At 42.4% G+C, this 16,846-nt stretch overlaps 1 protein-coding gene across 5 annotated transcripts in view; it reads right to left on the bottom strand.

Moving 5' to 3' along the window:
• Nucleotides 1-5,688: 5,688 nt before the first annotated feature.
• GREB1L (GREB1 like retinoic acid receptor coactivator) overlaps nucleotides 5,689-16,846 on the bottom strand; it is a 191,311-nt gene continuing 180,153 nt past the window's right edge. For all 5 annotated transcript variants that reach the window (XM_075314467.1, XM_075314466.1, XM_075314470.1 and 2 more), the window contains 4 exons: nucleotides 9,967-10,108; nucleotides 9,476-9,676; nucleotides 9,103-9,241; nucleotides 5,689-8,971 (listed from right to left, as the gene is read on the bottom strand). In XM_075314467.1, coding sequence (XP_075170582.1) covers nucleotides 8,808-8,971; nucleotides 9,103-9,241; nucleotides 9,476-9,676; nucleotides 9,967-10,108 — 646 coding nt within the window. In that variant the 3' untranslated portion in view covers nucleotides 5,689-8,807. The remainder of the gene's footprint in view (nucleotides 8,972-9,102; nucleotides 9,242-9,475; nucleotides 9,677-9,966; nucleotides 10,109-16,846) is intronic.

Raw genomic sequence — 16,846 nt, forward strand, 5'->3', positions numbered from 1 at the left:
CAGTGGCCACAAAGTCCCACTGCTCAAGAAGGCACATGTGCAAGCCCGTCTGAATATTGCCAATGAACATTTGAATGATTTTTTCCACCCCTTTATTAATACCAAAAACTTCCGTACAGGTCTGACTTAATCCACACAAGGTCCCAAGACAATTCAGCTCCACTACATCAGAGCTTGGCGAGACCGAAAACATGTCTGATCTCTCCAGGCTCTGGGAAACCCTGACAAGCGGGACCCGGGTGGCAGCAGTGATGTCACTCGGTTCACCAGTCCTACCCGGATATAAACTCCAGATGCTACCTTCGGCCAGGTCTGGTCTTAGAACAACTCTATCAAACAACTGCATAAAAGGGGATCCACTGATAAGGACTGGATATCCATAACCCTACAGGCCGAAGTCACCTGGAGTGTTGGTTTTAATTGTCGCAGACTATAAGGGTTCAAAGGGAGCCCCCGTTAAAGCCTCCAGCATGAAGTTCAGACCTTAGGAAGGCATTTTAGGAATATGGACCGGCCTACTACTATCACATGGGTTGATAAATCTAACAAGCCATCTGTTGCCTGCGAGATTGCAATTATATAAAGTCCCCAAGGCCGATACCTGCACCCTGAGAGTACTGGGGGTTTAGCCTCAAGTCTAACCTTTTTGAAGGAATTCTAGGATAAACCCTACCAGGACCTAGTCACCTGGCTGACCCCTGCGAGGAGGACAGGAACTTCCTCCAGGTCTTACCATAAATTCTTCTTGTTACTGGTTTTCTACCTCTATGCAAGGTGGAGACTACACTAGGAGAAAATCCATTCTGGATTAGAAGCCATCTTTCAAATTGCAGGTTGTCAAATGCAGCCTCGTCACTTGTGGATGCAAGAATGGACCCTGACTAAGGCGATCTGGTACATCCAGAAAGGCCCAAGAATCAGAAATTCAATAAGTGATTAGGCTCTCTATTTTTTTTTTTTTATAAAAAATAAAATAAAATAAAATATGATTGTGAAAATGGTTTTTAAGAGCTATAATTTTTCTAGATTTCTGCGGCCAGCCATGTGAGGGCTTGTTTTTTGCGGGATGAGTTGACATTCCGGTACCATTTTTGGGCACAGTACACTTTTGGATTTATTTTTATGAGGCAGAGTGAGCATGAAACAGCAATGTGTGTGCATTATATATATATATATATATATATATATATATATATATATATATATATATATATATATATATATATATATATATATATATATATATATATATATATATATATATATATATATATATATATATATATATATATATATATATAGCCTTCAGGTCTTGCTTGTTTGTGGGTCTTTCCGTCTTAAGTCTTGATTTGAGCAAGTGAAGTGCATGCTCAATTGGGTTAAGATCTGGTGATTGACTTGGCCATTGCAGAATGTTCCACTTTTTTGCACTCATGAACTCCTGGGTAGCTTTGGCTGTATGCTTGGGGTCATTGTCCATCTGTACTATGAAGCGCCGTCTGATCAACTTTGCGGCATTTGGCTGAATCTGGGCTGAAAGTATATCCTGGTACACTTCAGAATTCATCCGGCTACTCTTGTCTGCTGTTATGTCATCAATAAACACAAGTGACCCAGTGCCATTGAAAGCCATGCATGCCCATGCCATCACGTTGCCTCTACCATGTTTACAGAGGATGTGGTGTGCCTTGGATCATGTGCCGTTCCCTTTCTTCTCCAAACTTTTTTCTTCCCATCATTCTGGTACAGGTTGATCTTTGTCTCATCTGTCCATAGATTACTTTTCCAGAACTGAGCTGGCTTCATGAGGTGTTTTTCAGCAAATTTAACTCTGGCCTGTCTATTTTTGGAATTGATGAATGGTTTGCATCTAGATGTGAACCCTTTGTATTTACTTTCATGGAGTCTTCTCTTTACTGTTGACTTAGAGACAGATACACCTACTTCACTGAGAGTGTTCTGGACTTCAGTTGATGTTGTGAACGGGTTCTTCTTCACCAAAGAAAGTATGCGGCGATCATCCACCACTGTTGTCATCCGTGGACGCCCAGGCCTTTTTGAGTTCCCAAGCTCACCAGTCAATTCCTTTTTTCTCAGAATGTACCCGACTGTTGATTTTGCTACTCCAAGCATGTCTGCTATCTCTGATGGATTTTTTCTTTTTTTCAGCCTCAGGATGTTCTGCTTCACCTCAATTGAGAGTTCCTTAGACTGTATGTTGTGTGGTCACAGCAACAGCTTCCAAATGCAAAACCACACACCTGTAATCAACCCCAGACCTTTTAACTACTTCATTGATTACAGGTTAACGAGGGAGACGCCTTCAGAGTTAATTGCAGCCCTTAGAGTCCCTTGTCCAATTACTTTTGGCCCCTTGAAAAAGAGGAGGCTATGCATTACAGAGCTATGATTCCTAAACCCTTTCTCTGATTTGGATGTGAAAACTCTCATATTGCAGCTGGGAGTGTGCACTTTCAGCCCATATTATATATATATATAATTGTATTTCTGAACATGTTTTTGTAAACAGCTAAAATAACAAAACTTGTGTCACTGTCCAAATATTTCTGGACCTAACTGTATTCTTTTACTTTTATCAAACAGTGAATGGTGTAATAAAGACAGGTTTATTGCTCGGGTCTGTATGATAACTGTGATACCACATTTATAATCATGGTTTTATGTTTTGCTGCAAAAACAATTTGCTATATTCTGAGAGCTATAGCCTTTTTATTTTTTCGCTAATGGATCTGTATGGCAGCTTGTTTTTTGTGGAAAGAAGTTTTCAATGATATTTCTATTTAAGTTATACTGCGATATGATGAAAAAAAAGAAAAAATGTTTTTTGCAACTTTTTTTCACTAGTCACTGAAGGGGTTAAATAGTATGACAGTTTTATAGATCGGGTCATTCCAAATGCAGCAATAAAAAAAAATGTGTACTTTTATTTATTTTTGCTTTCACATAAATGTGTGTATTTATTGGTATATTTTTTGTTCTTTATTTTGTGATTTTTAAATATTTGCACAACTTTTCTTTTTTATTAAGTCCCACTTTGGAACGTTAACTTAAAAACTTATTAGTTTGATACCTGGTGTACTATATATTGCAATGCACAGGCTTTACAGTATATTACACCTAACAGTCAGTGCTACACAGAGATCGCCTGTTAGACCGTGCTTCTGGCTGAGTCTAACTGGCTACTGTACATTGCATCATTTGACCTCCAGGCGCCATGACAACGCCCGGTTCCACTGTGATCATGTCTCAGGGTGCTAGAGGGTTTTTATAGGTAGCCCTTTTCCTCTCACAAACTTCCATATGCCACGATTAATAGCAATTGTGGTATATACAAGATAGCACAGGGTTAACATCATAACCTGATCTAAGCATGTCCTGATGTTGCCAGTCAGAACTAGAGTTCTGCACCGGAATCCTGGCATTTGTGGGACTATGGGGGTCACAATCTAAACCTGACCGCTAACTGTAGAGAAACGTCAACGATGCACAAAGTCCAGCAAGCGTTGATGCGCACCTACAGTGGAAGAGGTTAATATTATATGACATTAGTATAGCATGGCGGGTTGGGAGGTTCTTCACCTTTCACCTTCATGCATAGTAAGTGACTGAGTATCATTGTGCAGGGATAATGTGCACAGTAGGAATAAAAAAATTACCGCAGGCTCGCCGCTGGAGCCCCGGTAACCGGAAGGAGGCGACCAAGGATGTACCAGTATGTCCTTTGTCGTAGATGGGTTAAAAAAATTCATTTAAAATTGCTAAACAAAAACCTTTAATCATTTCTATTATAAAATGACTTTGGTGTTCAAATGTTCAGTAATTTCAATATTTTTCTTCTTTATTCAGGTTTTGAACAACACCTAGTTGAAGAAAAGAAAGTGCATGTCACTTCCTTGAAGTGGCTTCTGATTAAATTCACACCAAGCAAGTTGCTCTCCGATCATAAGACTACAAAAAAAACCCCAAACAAACACTTCTAGGGAATCTGTCAGCAGGTGTTTAATACCTAATCTTAGAGCAGCATAACGTAGGGGCAGAGATCCTGATTCCAGTGGTGTGTTACTTACTGGGCTGCTTAGTGTAGTGTTGATAAAAATCAGTGTTTAAATCAGCAGTATATTATCATTACAGGACTACTTTGTGTCCAGCATATTCATGAGTTCTGTATAACTGCTAGATCTGCAGAAGAAAATTTTTTTTTTATCAAAATCACAGAAAAAAAGCTCAGCAAGTGACATCACTGGAATCAGGATCTCTGTCTCTACATTATGCTGTTGTCAGATGAGGTAGCAAAAACCTGGTGACAGATTCCCTTTGATGAACAGAAAAAAAAAAATGCTTAAACTCTTTAAAACCATTACAGAAAACAAAACTCCAAAAACGTCTCCAGAAACCATTTTAAGTAGAAAACTCGTCATTTTTGACCAGCTCCAATAATGTATGCTGGCTATACAGTCGAGATATTTGTCAACTGCAAAGGCAAAAACATTTAGAACATTTTTATGAAGTCATTCAGGAATCTGGAATCCCCACTTTATGCCCAGCACTAAGGAATGGTGGAGACCAGAGCAGTCCGGATGGAAAGAAACTTTTGCTTTAGGTTTAATTTTAATAGCTTATTAGAACAAAAATAATATCAAATTAACACCACTCATGTAAACAACTTTAATACAGTCAAAAACAGTTCAATTAAATGACAAAAATTAATAAATCTGCACACGTTTAAAAAAAGCATGAGGTAGACTGACTAGTGAAGCGAAATTCACCATCTGTTTGGTCAAACTATCTTTTAAAGAGAACCAATCACCAGGATTTTCCTATATAAGCTAAAGCCAGTGCTATACTGGCACTATCCGGCTGATTCTATACATACCTGTAGTTGGGAAAACCGGAAATGTTCCAACAATATCTGACGTTATCCATTCAGTATCAACTCATCACGATTATGAAAGAACACATGCCATATATAATAACCTCTTCCACTCCTATTATAAAAGATGGAGCACTTGGAGATCTTTTATCAACCAAGACTAATTACCTCATGTATTCCTGATTTATTGATATAAATTCACTTAACTCTACTCTAACACAGGTCTTCGACGTTAGAAACGATGAATCACCTTCCCTTTCCCTTCTTTCTCCCTTTTCTAATTTCCTTCCCCCTCTTCTCTCCCATTAAAGTTTGTTTTTTCTTTTGTGTTTTTTTCATTGTTTTGTTTTTTTTCACACTTATGAACTCTTCTGTTTTCAATTACTGTGAGTTATTACTAAGCTGTTACTAATATAGCCATATTTGTTTCATAATTTTGTACATATTTTGATCAAGATGGTTCTCCTCCTACCCTTCTCTTCCCACCCAATCTTACCTCCCTTGTTCCTCTATTACCCCCAATAAGTTGCTCTCTTTCCCTAATCCTTTCCTTGTCCCCCAATCTTCCATACGCCGCCACCCCCCCACATAATTTGTTAATTGATATAGTTACTTCTAATGCTTTATCATCATTATATACACAAAATGCACAAGCTTTTGTTGGAACTTGTTCACTTTCAGAGACCAATAAAAACTTTTGAAACACACCTTTTAGTTGTGAGATCGGAGGTGTACTTTCAGAAATATAGGCAAGTTTATGAAATGCACTGTTATTTGATTGATAGCAGCTACAGAATATCTAACAGGCGGGTCAGGTTTTGATAGTTATTCCCGCCTGTCTGTCCTTCCTCCCTCCTTCATCCACCTGTAATAAGAGATAGGGGAGGAAGGACAGGCAGGGGTGGGAATAACTAGCAAAACCCAACCCACCTATTAGATATTCTGTAGCTGCTATCAATCAAATAACCGTGCATTTCACAAACTTTACTTGCCTGTATTTCAGAAAGTACACATCCGATCTTACAACTAAAGGTATGTATAGAATCGGCATGATCGCACCAGTTTAGCACTGGCTTTAGTTTATATATGAAAATCCTGGTGGCTGGTCCTCTTTAAGCAGCATTTAAAGACTTCCATTAGTTAAAAGAACCAGTGGTAGAAGCTACAGCAAAACAGGCATGATTATACAGCAATAGATCCTCAGCTTTACATTCATTACGGATATTTTTTCTTAGGCAATATTGGCATAATTTCTGCCACAATTACAAGCATTAATTAAAATCTAATTTCTCTTTGGTGGAGGCAATACAATGTCTACCAGAGTTTGTGGGCATATTAAAAACACTGAGTGAATGCCACTTTAACACAATACAACGTGCCCTACAGAACAGATGAATCCCTGCCTGCAAATGAATTTAGTGCAAATCAGAAAATGACAACAGGTCTGATGAAAACATACAGCTCTGCAGGAATGGCCGGCAGGAAGGATAGGTTAGTTGTAGGGCGTTAGCAGTCTGCATTTATTTTAGTGACTGGATGCACAAATGTTTACTTTTGTTTTGTTTTCTCTTTTTCCATCTAAAACAAAACTTTTAGCTTGAAAAAAAAAAAAAAATAATTATAATTTTTTTTTTCCTCTATGTAGGTGGCCAAGTTAATGAACTCGCAGAATGTGAACCCAAAAGAAATGACAAAAAAAAAATAAAAATAATAAAACTTGCAAACATCTCAACCCAGTCATCCTCACAATACAGAAATACAAATTAGAAATCTAAGTCTATGCAAAACCCTCGCTGGATTCTCTTTGGAAAATTCCAGTACTAAGACAGATTCCTAAACCACATGGTGACCACTTTTGTTCTTAAAAAGTCCCCAAAAAAATAGAGCATTAAAGGCGCACACCCTAAGGCAAGATCACCGTGCAGAGTAAAACAAAAATGACTCCAAAGACTACATTAATTTAAAACCCGAGTGCAACAAAAATCAATTTAGTGTAAGATACAAATTTGCAAAACTTTTTTCTTTCTAATATATTAAATATTTTGTTCTAATTTTGTAAACTTTTTTTTATAGACATTAACACAAATTTTTAGGACAATAAGCGGCTAGATGCTTTACAAAAATGTAAAGTGTAAATGGCAACAAAAAATGAAAAACAAAAGCCCAAACCATGCAATATTCTAACTCATATGTTGAAGAAGGTTCCATTTGTGCATAAATTATTTCTGATGAAAGGTGAAATAACAGATTTCCATGATTACTAATATGAAGGCTTCTCTGAGCAACTACATTTAAAGACAAATCTGTCACCAGGTTTTTGCCACCTACCGAAATCTGAGAGCAGTATAACATAGGGGCAGAGACCCTGATTCCAGCAATGTGTCAATTACTGGGCTGCTTAGTATAATTTTGATAATCTACTGAATAAACAGTGATTTTATATATCATTAGAGGACTACTTGCCCTGCTGACAGGTAGTCCAGCATATTCATGCATGCTCTGCATAAAACTGCTAGATCTACAGCAGAGAAAAGCATTGATTTGATCAAAATGACACCAAATAATTAAGTAAGTGACACATCGCTGGAATCAGGGTCTCTGTCTCTACATTATGCTGCTCTTAGATGGGGGAGCAAAGACCTGGTGACAGATTCCCTTTAATTTGCATCCCTTTTAATCCTTATAAATGCATCACTATTAAATATGTCAGCCTTTGACCAATTGATCTATAAACCAGGAGTTGTCCGATTCTTTCAAATTTCCAATAATTTTGATATTGGCCCATATTTATGGCACTTGTAGATAGCAAAGCATAAATTATGAAAAGACATGAAACAGCAGGTTGTCTAAAAGCCATGTGGGGATGTCAGACGTTGCCTACAGAATGGCTATAATTCGATGAACATATTTTTTTAGTGCGCCAACTCTTTAATGAAAAGGCAAGTATTTAGGTGAACCCATCAGGTAAAAAAAAAACAAACCCCAAACCGTTATTAGCCTGCAGGTTAATAGAGTTCTGAAGCTACCCGGTGCCCGCACTGTGCCCTGCTACTTGGAGGAAATTAACTTTATTCCTCCAGACAGCCTCAGGTTGAATCATAAGAAAGGCTCTGCAGACAGTTTGTTACTAGTCTGTGCATAGTGCTGAGCCGGCTGTCAGTCTGTGTCGGGGGCGTGGTTACAGCCGCCACTCACTATGCACTGAGCGGTGACAAACTGTCAGTAGAGCCACCCCTAGAACTGAAAGCCTGAGACTGCCGGGAGGAATAAAGTTCATTTGCTCCCAGTATCGGGGCCCACAGTGCAGGCGCTGGACATCTTCAGAACACCATTAACCTGCAAATTAACCCCATATCTGAAGGTTAATAGCATTTTTTATTTTACCTGACAAGTTCCCTTAAAACAATGTTTGCTACATATGATATTGCCTTTTTGCTGTTCATGTTTTAGGGCAACGTAAGGGATAAATGGTACACAAATGATCCTAGTAAAGAGACACCAGATTTAAAGTGAATTGTAGCGTATTATTGGCGATGACCTCGTGGTAATTTTGCCTCTTTGATTAAAGAAAAAAACAAAACAAAAACACAATTGTTCACAATATAAAAAAAATTCAACACTGAAATAGGAAGAGATTGTGCCGCTGTCCTTTTGGTAAGAATGAACCCCTGAGATAATGTCTGCAAGAGATCCATTGATCCAACACACAAGTCTACAAGATTAATGAAGACCATCCAAGTCAGTTGGGGTAACCGCTCTGTAGACATCATTGGTCCATAAATATCGGGGTGAAGAGAAAAGCCTCATTTTAACAAATCCAAGTATTTGTATAGGATCCCCAATCCATTTGCACATGTTCCATGTCAATTGTGCCAAGGCTTTATCTCAGTATGTCCCAAAAGTATTTCCCGCCAACTCAAATATGGCGTCCAGTAAGGAAATAGAGTGGTTTATCCTCAATACTATTAGCAGTCTGAAATTCATCCCGTAGTCTGAATTGCCATTCATCTTCAAGCTCCAACCTCCCAATGGTTTGCCTGAGGGAGCTCCTGTCCTGACAGATCACGCAAAGAGTGGCACCTTCAAAAGTAATGAAGAATCAGTTACCATTATTATACTCTGGCAATGGAAAAACATGACGAATGTTTAGAGCACAGAACAAGAATAAAATCTTAAAAGTGGTAATGGTTAAAGATTGAAATATCACATACCCTTAAGAAACTTGAACTTTTTAAGCATTGCTGAGCACACAAAGGAGTCACACAGATACAGGAGAAGACCGCTGAACTCCACCCCTTCAGTGCTGACATTCACAGAGTGTGGTCTAGAGCTCACATAACACAGTGATACCTGCAAAGAGAGGCAGGGCATTACTATACAACCTGGGTGCACGCAAGGCAGACACCTTTTATACTGTGCTTTCTCAGCAAATCAATATTAAAAGGGAACCTGTCCGGTGCAATATGTACCCAGAACCATGAGCAGTTCTGGGTGCACATCGCTAATCCCTTCAGATTAAAGATTGGGTAGGGTGCATGGGAAAATAATATAACGATTGTACACCATATTTGTTATTATTTTCACCTCGGGTCCTAGATTTAAGTAGCAGTCTATGGCCAGTAATGGGTTTGTGGGATTATTAAGAGCCTTTGGGAACAGCTTGAAAGAACTGTGTTGAAGAAACTTCTCAAGGAGGAATTGAGCCGGTGCCGCCAGGAGAGTCTGCTCGCTGTCTGGGGCGCACACATACTGCAAAGTAGAAATGGGAGCAGTGCTTTCTGTGACCTGGACAGAACAGAAGGAATAGCTATTAATCATGTCATTTTATACACGGATACTAATGCCTAGAAAATCCAAACTAAAGCAAAAACCCCCCAAAATAAACAAATTGCTGTGTGATGATGCACGGGAAGGACTACTCAGCAGTGATGACACTTCTTTATAACTACGACATAACTAGTCTACAGACATCCACTACAGAGAAGACGTCTTTAGGAATATGGCCACTGACCATGTGAGGAATACAAACATTTAAGAATTATGTTAAGTCTATTACAAATCAGCCTCATTCATACCATAATCTTCGGCTTGACAATGAAGTCCTTGTGCCCTCCTACGTGAATGTGCTTTTTCATGAGACTGAAGTTGTTGAAGCGGCAAATCAGCAGCCCCCCACTATTGGCTCGAAGGTTAAAGTCTATATCCTCACAAAAGTATCTGAAATAAACAGATGATCATTCATACAGAGCAAGACAAAATGCCCCCATACACATTAGATGGATGTCAGCTGAACAATACATCTTGGTTGTTTCTCTCATACATAGCCAAGTTCTCCTGTGCTATGAGAAAGCAGTCAACAGTTATTTCCAGGGAAACAAATGATCATAGACAGGGGAGACGTCAATTGACATGTCCGATTTCATACTCTGTTGGCTGGCCCACCCATACATAGAGTGCTGGCCATTCCTGTAGATATTGGTAGTGTGGGCCAACATTAGTCTAATATGCATGGGCGGCTACATTCACTTGTGTCTAGTTGTGCACTTAGACGGGTAGACAATAGGCAAACAAGCTTTTGTAGAAAGGAAAGTCAGCAATTACCCAACAATAGACCACAACACTCAGTTATTGGAAGATCAGATCCTTAAGGTTAGGAAAAAAAAATAATAAAAAATGGTTACCAGTGTAAACATGGACCGTGCTTCCAACAGCATGATACTGTATGAAGACAGAATGAGAGTATTAGCAATCATTCTGTCTACATGTATCGAAACAGGCTGGTAAACAAGCACCAAATGACTTAGGGTATACTCCTTTAAGATACATTTGCATTCCAATACACATTTAAAATGTACCATAATTTACCATCTGTTGAAGATGGCTAAACCATTAACACCAAAACACATGCACTTTAAAATATGATTTAAAGCAACACTCTGGGCTGGGGAGTTAGAAAAGAGAAAAACACAGTTTTATAATCATCTGCCACTGTCTTCTATTATCGCAGACGCTCTAGTCTAGTCAGTCTCCGGGGATTTATGACCTGCTGGCAGCTCTGTTTCATGGAGTGTGCCTGATGTCACTTTTCAATACAACGCAATGAGAGCCTCGTTCTAGCTCTCAACGTTTATTGAGAGCTTGTGATGTAACTTCTGACTTCCAGGGAGTCAGAAGTTACAGGCACAAGATTGTACCACAGAACCGGGGTAAGACCCCCAAAAAAAGTTGAGCCGCCATAGGAGGACTATAAGGCAGACATCAGGGAACTTTTTGAAGGAGCACTCCAGCAGTGTAATAGTGCTTTAAAAGATTCGACTCCTTGTGGAATGCGAAATACAAAAATATTTAAATGCTCTTGTTCAGGATTAGAGAAACATTGCACACACCTGTCCTTGGATTTTGGCTGGTATTGCAGTTTTGCAACACTTCGTGAATTAGAATAAGCTGCAGTACCACACACCGCCTTTGGAAAGGTGTGGCGTGGCTTTGGAAGAAAGCCAAAAATGGGATTTTAAGAAGGGATTCCGGGAGCAGAACCAATGCTTAATTGAGCAAGGTTAAAAATGGTACAGCAGACTATAGCTGGAAAAAAAAACCAACAAAACCAACAAAACAAAAACAACAAAACAAAAACAACAAAACAAAAACAACAAAACAAAAACAACAAAACAAAAACAACAAAACAAACACACACACACACACACACACTATTATATGGGTTTTTTCCAGCTATATTCTGCTGTACCATTTTTAATCTTGGTTAATGCGTACATATATAAGAAACTTACACTACTAGCTTCACCAACAATGTTGCTCATGTACAATGTCCTAGTCTTTGGCATCAAAGAAAGCTGCATGTTTTCCTAATCTTGAACACCCATGATAAAGTGAGAACAATTTTGTCTTTGAAAAAATATTCAGATCATTATTGGATATTTTAGAATATTAACAGTCTAAAGCAAAGTTCACATGTCCAGTAATCATCTGTTAGAAAGGATACAGAAGCAATCCGTTGTCCCAAAAAATTGTGCACACAACTTGTGCATTTTTAAAAAACAAATTTATGCTGGATTTTTTTTTTTATGTTAAACATCCAAGTCTATGGTAAATGGATCCACTAATTATCCATACATTATCTTAGATTTGAAACTGATCCAATAAGCAAAAAACAAATCAGTTTACAAAGAAAAACGAATGGCTATTAAAATCCATTTTTCATAGACTAAAAGTTTTTTTAAAACATTACAAAGACAAAAAAGCTCTGTCCGCACAACTTTTTTTTGCTAATGGATTGCTCCTGAATCCGTTCTAATGGATGATTACTGGACATGGAAAGTTCGCATAAGGCTCTGTGCGCACTAGACAGTTTTACCCGCGGATTTGCCGCGGAAATTTCTTGAGAAATGTCTGCAATCTTTGTGCAGACATTTCCCAGCAAATTCTATGAGAAAAAAAAATAGCTGTGCGCACTGTGCGGATTTTTCTCAAGAAATTTCCTTGAGAAGAATTTCGAGAAAATTTCTTGAGAAAGAACGGAATTTTGTTTACTTACCGTAAATTCCTTTTCTTCTAGCTCTAATTGGGAGACCCAGACAATTGGGTGTATAGGCTATGCCTCCGGAGGCAGCACAAAGTATTACACTCAAAAGTGTTAAGCCCCTCCCCTTCTGCCTATACACCCCCCGTGCTCCCACGGGCTCCTCAGTTTTGGTGCAAAAGCAAGAAGGAGGAAATATAATTACAAACTGGTTTAAAGTAACTTCAATCCGAAGGAACATCGGAGAACTGAAACCATTCAACATGAACAACATGTGTACACAAAAAACAGGGGCGGGTGCTGGGTCTCCCAATTAGAGCTAGAAGAAAAGGAATTTACGGTAAGTAAACAAAATTCCGTTCTTCTTTTTCGCTCTATTGGGAGACCCAGACAATTGGGACGTCCAAAAGCAGTCCCTGGGTGGGTAAAATAATACCTCGTAAGAGAGCCGTAAAACGGCCCTTTCCTACAGGTGGGCAACCGCCGCCTGAAGGACTCGTCTACCTAGGCTGGCATCCGCCGCAGCATAGGTATGCACCTGATAGTGTTTCGTGAAAGTGTGCAGGCTCGACCAGGTAGCCGCCTGACACACCTGCTGAGCCGTAGCCTGGTGCCTCAAAGCCCAGGACGCGCCCACGGCTCTGGTAGAATGGGCCTTCAGCCCTGAGGGAACCGGAAGCCAAGCCGAACGGTAAGCTTCGATAATTGGCTCCTTGATCCACCGAGCCAGGGTTGATTTGGAAGCCTGTGACCCTTTACGCTGGCCAGCGACAAGGACAAAGAGTGCATCCGAGCGGCGCAGGGGCGCCGTACGAGAAATGTAGAATCTGAGTGCTCTCACCAGATCTAACAAGTGCAAATCCTTTTCACATTGGTGAAATGGATGAGGATAAAAAGAAGGTAAGGAGATATCCTGATTGAGATGAAAGGGGGATACAACCTTAGGGAGAAATTCCGGAACCGGACGTAGAACCACCTTGTCCTGGTGAAACACCAGAAAAGGGGCTTTGCATGACAACGCTGCTAGCTCAGACACTCTCCGAAGAGAGGTGACTGCTACTAGGAAGACCACCTTCTGCGAAAGGCGTGAGAGAGAGATATCTCTCATTGGCTCGAATGGTGGTTTCTGAAGAACCATCAGCACCCTGTTCAGATCCCAGGGTTCTAACGGCCGCTTGTAAGGTGGAACGATGTGACAAACTCCCTGCAGGAACGTGCGTACCTGTGGAAGTCTAGCTAGGCGCTTCTGGAAAAACACAGAGAGCGCAGAAACTTGTCCCTTAAGGGAGCCAAGCGACAAACCCTTTTCCAGTCCAGATTGAAGGAAGGACAGAAAAGTAGGTAATGCAAATGGCCAGGGAGAAAAACCCTGAGCAGAGCACCATGACAGAAAAATTTTCCACGTCCTGTGGTAGATCTTGGCGGACGTTGGTTTCCTAGCCTGTCTCATAGTGGCAATGACATCCTGAGATAATCCTGAAGACGCTAGGATCCAGGACTCAATGGCCACGCAGTCAGGTTGAGGGCCGCAGAATTCAGATGGAAAAACGGCCCTTGAGACAGCAAGTCTGTTCGGTCTGGTAGTGCCCACGGTTGGCCGACCGTGAGATGCCACAGATCCGGGTACCACGACCTCCTCGGCCAGTCTGGAGCGACGAGGATGGCGCGGCGGCAGTCGGCCCTGATCTTGCGTAACACTCTGGGCAACAGTGTTAGCGGAGGAAACACATACGGGAGCTGAAACTGCGACCAATCCTGAACTAAGGCGTCTGCCGCCAGAGCTCTGGGGTCTTGAGACCGTGCCATGAACATTGGTACCTTGTTGTTGTGCCGGGACGCCATGAGGTCGACGTCCGGCACCCCCCAGCGGCAACAGATCTCCTGAAACACGTCCGGGTGAAGGGACCATTCCCCTGCGTCCATGCCCTGGTGACTGAGATAATCTGCTTCCCAGTTTTCCACGCCTGGGATTTGAACTGCGGATATGGTGGAGGACGTGGCTTCCACCCACATCAAGATCCGCCGGACTTCCTGGAAGGCTTGACGACTGCGTGTGCCGCCTTGGTGATTGATGTATGCCACCGCTGTGGAATTGTCCGACTGAATTCGGATCTGCTTGCCTGCCAGCCACTGCTGGAACGCTTTCAGGGCAAGATACACTGCCCGAATTTCCAGAACATTGATCTGAAGCGAGGACTCTTGCCGGGTCCACGTACCCTGAGTCCTGTGGTGGAGAAAAACCGCTCCCCATCCTGACAGACTCGCGTCTGTCGTAACTACTTCCCAGGATGGGGGAAGGAAGGATTTCCCCTTCGATAATGAAGTGGGAAGAAGCCACCACCGAAGGGAGGCTTTGGTCGCCTGAGAGAGGGAGACGTTCCTGTCGAGGGACGTCGGCTTCCTGTCCCATTTGCGTAGGATGTCCCATTGAAGGGGACGCAGGTGAAACTGCGCGAAAGGAACTGCCTCCATTGCTGCCACCATCTTCCCCAAGAAGTGCATGAGGCGCCTCAAGGGGTGTGACTGGCCTTGAATGAGAGACTGTACCCCTTTCTGTAGTGACTGCTGTTTGATCAGCGGAAGCTTCACTATCGCTGAGAGGGTATGAAACTCCATGCCAAGGTACGTCAGCGATTGGGCCGGTGTCAGATTTGACTTTGGAAAATTGATGATCCACCCGAAACTCTGGAGAGTCTCCAGGGTAACGTCGAGGCTGTGTTGGCATGCCTCTTGAGAGGGTGCCTTGATCAACAGATCGTCCAAGTACGGGATCACAGAATGACCCTGAGAATGGAGGACCGCTACTACAGTAGCCATAACCTTGGTGAAAACCCGTGGGGCTGTTGCCAGGCCGAATGGTAGTGCCACGAACTGCAGGTGTTCGTTTTCCATGGCGAAGCGCAAGAAGCGTTGGTGCTCTGGGGCAATCGGAACGTGGAGATAAGCATCCTTGATATCGATCGATGCAAGGAAATCTCCCTGGGACATTGAGGCGATGACGGAACGGAGGGATTCCATCCGGAACCGCCTGGTCTTTACGTGTTTGTTGAGAAGTTTCAGGTCCAGGACAGGACGGAAGGACCCGTCCTTCTTTGGGACCACAAACAAGTTGGAGTAAAAACCGTGGCCCTGTTGCTGAAGAGGAACAGGGACCACCACTCCTTCTGCCTTCAGGGTGCCCAGCGCCTGCCGAAGAGCCTCGGCTCGCTCGGGAGGCGGAGAGGACCGGAAGAATCGAGTCGGGGGACGAGAGATGAACTCTATCTTGTAACCGTGAGAGAGAATGTCTCTCACCCAGCGGTCTTTTATTTGTGGCAGCCAGGTGTCGCAAAAGCGGGAGAGCCTGCCACCGACCGAGGATGCTACTAGAGGAGGTAGAAAGTCATGAGGCAGCCGCTTTGTTAGCGGTGCTCCCAATGGCCTTTTTAGGACGTGACTTAGACCGCCATGCATCAGAGTTCCTTTGTTCTTTCTGAGACCTCTTGGACGAGGAGAATTGGGACCTGCCCGCGCCCCGAAAGGACCGAAACCTCGACTGCCCTCTCCTCTGTTGGGAGAGGTTCTGCTTGGGCTGGGGTAAGGATGTATCCTTTCCCTTGGATTGTTTGATGATCTCATCCAGGCGCTCGCCAAAGAGCCTGTCGCCAGAAATTGGCAAACCGGTTAAACGCTTTTTGGAAGCGGAATCCGCCTTCCACTCCCGTAGCCACAAGGCCCTGCGGACTACTACCGAATTGGCGGTCGCAACTGCCGTACGGCTCACAGAGTCCAGGACAGCATTCATAGCGTAAGACGCAATTGCCGAGGTCTGGGAGGTAATGGAAGCCACTTGTGGCGCGGCCGCTTCAATTTTCGCTTGACCTGCTGATATAGCTTGTAGCGGCCATACGGCTGCGAATGCTGGGGCAAAAGAAGCTCCGATAGCTTCATAGATGGATTTCATCCAGAGCTCCATCTGCCTGTCAGTGGCATCTTTAAGCGAGGCCCCATCTTCCACTGCAAGTATGGATCTAGCCGCCAGTCTGGAGATTGGAGGATCCACTTTGGGACATTGAATCCAACCTTTAACCACTTCCGGGGGAAAAGGATAACGTGTATCCTTAAGGCGCTTAGAGAAACGCTTATCCGGACAAGCATGGTGATTCTGGATTGCCTCTCTGAAATCAGAGTGGTCTAGAAACATACTCTGTGTACGCTTGGGGAACCTGAAGCGAAATTTCTCCTGCTGAGAATCTGACTCCTCCGCCGGAGGGGCTGAGGGAAGAATATCCAGCAACTGATGAATGGATGCAATAAGATCATTCACTATGGCGTCCCCGTCTGGAGAATTAAGATTGAGAGCGCTCCCAGGATCAGAATCCTGATCAGCTGTCTCCGCATCATCAACCAGAGAATCCCCCCGCTGAGACCCTAAACAA

The sequence above is a fragment of the Anomaloglossus baeobatrachus genome, chromosome 6, assembly GCF_048569485.1.
Source record: "Anomaloglossus baeobatrachus isolate aAnoBae1 chromosome 6, aAnoBae1.hap1, whole genome shotgun sequence".
Taxonomy (NCBI): domain Eukaryota; kingdom Metazoa; phylum Chordata; class Amphibia; order Anura; family Aromobatidae; genus Anomaloglossus; species Anomaloglossus baeobatrachus.